General features: G+C 36.4%; 1 protein-coding gene and 1 pseudogene across 1 annotated transcript in view; both read left to right on the forward strand.

The window, feature by feature from the left end:
• The window catches only part of LOC107727454 (integrin alpha-IIb-like), a 13,647-nt pseudogene extending 9,857 nt beyond the window's left edge, over positions 1–3,790 (forward strand).
• Positions 3,791–5,864: 2,074 nt separating this feature from the next.
• Positions 5,865–6,725, forward strand: part of LOC107727455 (protein FAM171A2-like) — a 31,635-nt gene continuing 30,774 nt past the window's right edge. Inside the window, exon 1 of the mRNA XM_016537328.1 lies at positions 5,865–6,106. Within this exon, the coding sequence (XP_016392814.1) occupies positions 6,007–6,106 (100 nt within the window). The 5' untranslated portion in view covers positions 5,865–6,006. The remainder of the gene's footprint in view (positions 6,107–6,725) is intronic.

The following is a 6,725-nucleotide window of genomic DNA, read 5'->3' on the forward strand; positions in this document are numbered from 1 at the left end:
AATGTGAATAGTAGCATTATTGCTGGATTGCCACATTAAGGTGTAAAATGTTGTTCTGGACTTCAGTCACTTGGTGTGTGGTCAGCAAAAGGAGAACAGCTCAGTCATTGTGATTTGTGATCTGGGAAACCCCATGAAGGCTGGACATCAGGTCAGGGTGAAATAATCAACTTAATGAACTACAGTCTGGCAGCACTCCCAATCAGCAGTTTGTAGAACACAAAGCTCTCGGTTGTTTTGAAACCAGCTGAAAGCAGGTCTTTACTTCAGCATGGGTGGCCTGGAACAGGTGGAGAACCACATCACATTCCAAATGCAAATACGAAGGTGTGAACATTCATATACACAAACCATCTGTGCTGTTAGCAAAACAGAACAAAATAATGTCTCTATTTTGCTAGCTTGTCTGCTCCATAATAAACGCTAAACTGTTCTGGTACATTTTGCACATGATGACAACAATCATTATCTTCTGTTTCTTCTGCTTGATCTCGCTTATTTTATTTTTATTTTTTGCAGTAAGAACAGCCAGAACCCAGACAGTAACCTGGTCCAATTGCAGGTTCAATTAATGCTGTAGCTTCCCCGGAGATGTGTGGGTTAGTGATGCTGACATTTTCTCATATCATTTTGTTTCCCCCATTACAAAAAAAGCACTGAAACTGAAATTGAAGGGAGATAATAATTTGTAGGCTAAAAAGTAGAATACATGTGCATAAACAAGCAAGGATTCGAAATATAACTGGGACAATTCATATATTTATGAATATTCTGTTTCACTCTGAAATATGTTAAATTCTTAGTCAATTTGGTAACATTTAAAAATAATTAACTAAAATAATAAAAATGACAAAAACTACACAACAAAATTACTAATACTTTAAAATGATTTTTGCAGTAAGAACAGCCAGAACCCAAACAGTAACCTGGTCCAATTGCAGGTTCAATTAATGCTGTAGCTTCCCTGGAGATGCGTGGGTTAGTGATGCTGACATTTTCTCATATCATTTTGTTTCCCCCATTACAAAAAAAGCACTGAAACTGAAATTGAAGGGAGATAATAATTTGTAGGCTAAAAAGTAGAATACATGTGCATAAACAAGCAAGGATTCGAAATATAACTGGGACAATTCATATATTTATGAATATTCTGTTTCACTCTGAAATATGTTAAATTCTTAGTCAATTTGGTAACATTTAAAAATAATTAACTAAAATAATAAAAATGACAAAAACTACACAACAAAATTACTAATACTTTAAAATGAGAACAGAAAATATAAAAATAAAATCTAATTAAAAAATATTGACAAAAATCTATAACTGTATATGACACTAAAATAACACTGTTACAGAGTCTCTTCTCCAGTTGACTGTGTCCTTCCTATTGCTAAATGGGAGCCGAAGGATTACCCAGAAGACTTGGATGAAGTAGATCCACTTGTAGAACATGTATATGTGGTAATATGCTCAGTCTAGGATTACTGTTAACAAGTTCACTTAATCGGTTTTGCAATACTTATGCACAGGTTTCTATTCTCCTGTCTCAGCTAAGGAACATGGGCCCCAGTCCAGTCAACGCAAAGCTTATACTGGAGTTTCCTGTTTCACAAAATGAGTCCTATCTGCTGTATGTGTTTGCTAATGCCTCTGAAGAGCTCATCTCCTGATAAACAGTCTATTCCAACATCGACCCACGTGGGGTGAGAGTGCCCCCTACTGACCATCATTTCTACATTAAACTCACTGAATGAGTCATTTGTCTGCAAATATAATCTTAACACACATTATACTATTGAAGAATGCACACCAATATCTGTAAACACTGGCTCTAACAACAATGTGTGGTGGTACTGTAGTACAGTGTTACCATTTATTTTAATACCATACTATATAATAATTGATGATACTGAATGACTACCGTAATCATAATGATTGGTATTTATATGTCACTCCAAGATACTTCCTTATAACTATGGTACCATGTGCAAAAAATCATGGTATATTTTTGTAAGTATAATACAGTTTATTCAATGGCAATAACTGCTATCTTACCTATTTATCTTGGTCCACAGTTAGTAAAGCTGGAGTCCTCCAACACCCATTTTCATAATTTCAACAAACGTGACCTGTCGCAAAAAACAGAATATGAGCAGCAATGGCAAAATACTGTCCATGTAGTACGGTTTGGAGTAATTAAGCTTTGTTTATGTTTTTGATAGAAGTTTCTCATGCTCACCAAGGCTGAATTTATTTGATCAAAAACACAGTAAAAAACAGTAATATTATGAAATATTATTGCAATTTAAAATAACTGCTCTCTATTTTGGTATATTTTAAATTGTAACTTATTCCTGTGATGGCAAAGCTGAATTTTCAGCAATCATTATTGCAGTCTTCAGTGTCACATGATCCTTCAGAAATCATTGCAATATACTGATTTAGTTCTCAATTAACATTTCTTATTTTTATCAATGTCAAAAACAGCTGCTTAATATTTTTGTAGAAACTGTAATACTTTTTCCACGTTTCTTTGATGAATAGTATTTATTTATACAATATTTTGTATTTTGTAACAATGTAAAATACTAATAATAATAAAATTTGCTGTCATTTTCTGGTTTTATTTTATTTGATTTATTTTACAGTAATGTTGTGATTCTTCTTTGCCAGTAGAGGGTGATATCACAGTTTGGCCCCTCTTGTTAACAGTATAGCTGCTTATTCATTGAAATTTTGATAATTCCACAATTTAAGCACATAGTGTGTACAAATGCCTCCAACTTTCAGGCTTCATAAAACTATATTCCAATGCATTTATTGTTACATCTTGTTATATATCTCACTGTGCAGAACTGCTCTAGTGGTGACCATTGTCTTTGGTTCGAGTGTGAGGCTGCGGGACTGCAGAGAGATGAGAGGGCCATAGTAAGAGTGATGAGCAGACTGTGGGTACAAACCTTCTTTAAGGTGGGCAAAACTTTAAAGATCAAACCCTAGACATTTAATAAAGTCATCTTATATTCATATAGCCCTTTCTCTCTCTCTCTCTCTCTTTGTATCTCCATTCACCGCTCAGAGACCATACGTAAATTTCGTTCTTCACTCCATGGCTCACTATGAGGTGGCAGATGTGCCCTCAAAAATCAAGCCAGATGTGCTGCCCAGAGGAAAAGCAGAGGTGAGACATCAGTTCTTTGGTTTGTATCATGAATTGTATGCAGCTCCTCATTAAAACTCCTTGTAAATCTATCTAGACATATACAAATATAGTATGGAGACGCCCAGATGGACAAGAGGAGGTACCTGTGTGGTGGATAGTAGTGTCAGTCATTGCTGGACTGGTTCTACTGACTGCACTGAGCACCATCTTCTGGAAGGTACTTGTATATGTTGAACAGCAGAGGGCGCTTTCTCCCATACATGTCTCCTGGCTAACAACAAACAAAGCATATTACTGTATGTGTATACTTACCACATAAATCTGTATCCATGTTAACATACAACACTGTATGTTTTAAGGTGGGTTTTTTTCAAACGTAACCGTCCTCCATGTGACGATGATGGTGATGAGGTGCAGCAACTGAATGGAGAACCTAACGAGACATCTTGATGGGACATCACAAATCTTGAGCTTTATGATGCTTTAAGGTTTTTTAAAAGTTTGTTTGCTAATTTTATTCTATTCTTCCTGTAATTGTATTAAATATGACTCGTGGTTATAGAGATGCAAGCATTAGTTGACCAGCCCAGCATTTTGGGATAATTTGAATGAAGTCTCTTAAAGGCACAATATGTAATTTTGGCCGCTAGAGGGCGCGTATTCAAAATAAACAAATAGACAAAGGTGTAGTTTGATGACGCCGTGACTGAGTGTGGAATCATGGGAGTTGTCGTCTTCATCCCCACAGCCGATGCAATCCGACGGGACTCGGGCAGAAATCATGTTCATGAGCTAATGATTTATCAATGTAGTAGAATAAAGCAGGGTGAGGCTGAAAGCCGTCGAAGCGAAACGAACAATCTTACATATTGTGCCTTTAAGCTCACCAAGGCTACATTTATTTGAACTTAAATACTGTAAAAACAGTGACAAATTACTAAAAAGAACTGTTTTGTATTTTAATATATTTTCAAATGTAATTTATTCCTGTGATGGCAAAGCTGAATTTTCATCATCATTACTCCAGTCTTCAGTGTCACTTGATCTTTCAGAAATCCTTCTGATATGCTATATTCAGGCATAAACAGAAGTAGGGACACTGATACTCATGGCTTGAATTTCAATTTATGTTAAGGAAATGTAGATAAATATGTAGATAAATGAGCATCGTCTCCAACCCACTGCCCTTGTAAGTAACATTCTCAGCATTTCAGATGGTTGATGATCCATTTTGATTATCAGTCGTAATGAGATCATCGAGCTGTAGAACAGACATTGAACATTGAGCCTTATTCATAAACCATTGTTACGTAAGTTGTCACATTCATTCATTTCATCTAACTTATGAACAATTTGCACCGAAATTCATTATGCATGTTTTGTTGTTGTTGTTTTTGTTTTAATTTTCATTCATTAAAATGTCTTGTCTGCACTGAAGTGTGTAATTGCAATTCTTTGGGTTTAAGTAAGAAATTAGACCAAAAAAAACAAAAAAAAGTGAACGGTGTATGGATAAGAATCACATAATTTAAAATTATTATCATAAAACTATGGTATGTGGCTCTTAGAAGTGCACTCAGTAGTTTACATTTAGCTGAAGCCTTACTTGTCTGCAGTCTTTGCCTTATGTGAATCATTTTAATCATATTTCTCAAACGTGCTGTTCATTTATTGGTGTAAAGCTTCATTAATTAGCAAATTGTTTTCTTTTTCTTTTTAGTTTAGCCTTAAAGGAGTAGTTTAACAAAAAATTGAAAATTTACTGAAAATTTTACATTTTACATTTGTAAATGAGTTTGTTTCTTTATTGGAACAGATTTGAAGAAATTCAGCATTACATCGCTTGCTCATCAATGGATCCTCTGCAGTGAATGGGTGCCATCAGAATGAGAGTCCAAACAGCTGATAAAAACATCATAATAATCCACAAATAATCCACAAGGCTCCAGTCCATCAATTAGTATCATGTGAAGTGAAAAACTGCATGTCTGTAATAAACAACTCCATCATTAAGGCATTTTAACTGTAAACCATTGCTTCCAGCTGAAATATGACTCCTCTATCCATAATATTACTTTCTCAAGTGAAAAAGTTGTTTTGTCTGAATCAGGAGAGAAATATGCTCAAATCAAGCACTGTGTTTACAAACAAAAACAGTCAGAAACAGTTCTAAACAAATATGTCAGAGAATTTTGATGTGAGAGGATAACGGAATGGACTTTTTCACTGGAGGAAGCAATATTATGTATTATGGATTCATATTTTGTCCATTAAGTTAAAATGCCTTAATGATTGATTTGTTTCTTACAAACACGCAGCTTTTTTACCTTCACAAGACATAACTGATGGACTTGAGTTGTGTGGATTACTTGTGATGTTTTTATCAGCTGTTCTGTTTTTATCATTCTGACGGCACCCATTCACTGCAGAGGATCCATTGGTGAGCAAGTGATGTGATGCTACATTTCTGCAAATCTGTTCTGATTAAGAAACAAACTCATCTATATCTTGGATGGCCGGGGGGTGAGGAAATTTTCAGCAAATTTTCTTGTCTTGGTTAACTATTCCTTTAATCAATAAAACGCTGGAAACGGCTTTCAAATGGTCCAAACGTAAAAAATGCTAATGAGCCTCGGCCGACAGAGGGCGCATGGGAGCACTGCACTCCAAAATCTCCTCCTCCCATCTGGGACAACAGGACTGAAAGAAGCGGAGCAGTCGTACTCGGGAAGGGAGTGGGCACCCGTGGCAACCGCACTTTGGAGCAGTCAGTCTTGTGCCATCCCGCAGCGAAACATGGATGAACTGCTACTTACGGAGGATCTGACGATGCCGCTGTAAGAATGCGTCCACCGCACACCTCCCGCTCTTTTTTTCTTTTTATTGTCCTCTGTAGTGCTTGGAGGACGCTGGCGAAATCACTGCCGACCCCAGGACCAGTTGGTGAGTTTGATTTGAGATTGTAGCATCCGTCTTTGAATGTGATGTTTGTGTAGCGCGGCTCCGCCGTGGAGAACGGAACATCGACTCGCGGCTTTATTATGTAACTGCCGCATTTGCGCCCACGGCAGTTTATCACGCGCCGTTGCTTTTGGGCACATTTACTTTAGTGACTTTTGGGAGTTACAGTTTGGAAACAAAGGATTTCAAACTGTTCGGCTCCTCAGATGACCCCACTGTAAAGCGAAGAAGTTAGTTAAACGGGTCCCGAGCTTCAGAATAACAGTTGTATGTGGCAATTGTTTCATTCCTAGCTTGATTTAAGAGTGCACGTTATTTTATGACTAACTACAGGCTAGTAAAGCTAGTGTCGTTTTTAAGCCCACCCACACTGTTATTTTCATAAAAAAATAAAGAAGTTCACTGAGAGGTACATTGTTATCGGTGTCTTTAACCTCGGTCGTTCATTATTTGTATGAATATGTATTTATTATAAAAGTATATATAGGGGAGACCGGTGGAAGTTGTCTCACTTTTTTGCCAGTAAATATTTCTCAGGGTAAGTTTATATTTGAAAGTTTGATTAGGCATTATATTAAAGTCTTTGCTAAAGCTATATATA

Source organism: Sinocyclocheilus rhinocerous, unplaced genomic scaffold (genome assembly GCF_001515625.1).
Source record: "Sinocyclocheilus rhinocerous isolate Xijiao unplaced genomic scaffold, SAMN03320098_v1.1 scaffold7176, whole genome shotgun sequence".
In the NCBI taxonomy this organism is placed as follows: Eukaryota; Metazoa; Chordata; class Actinopteri; order Cypriniformes; family Cyprinidae; genus Sinocyclocheilus; species Sinocyclocheilus rhinocerous.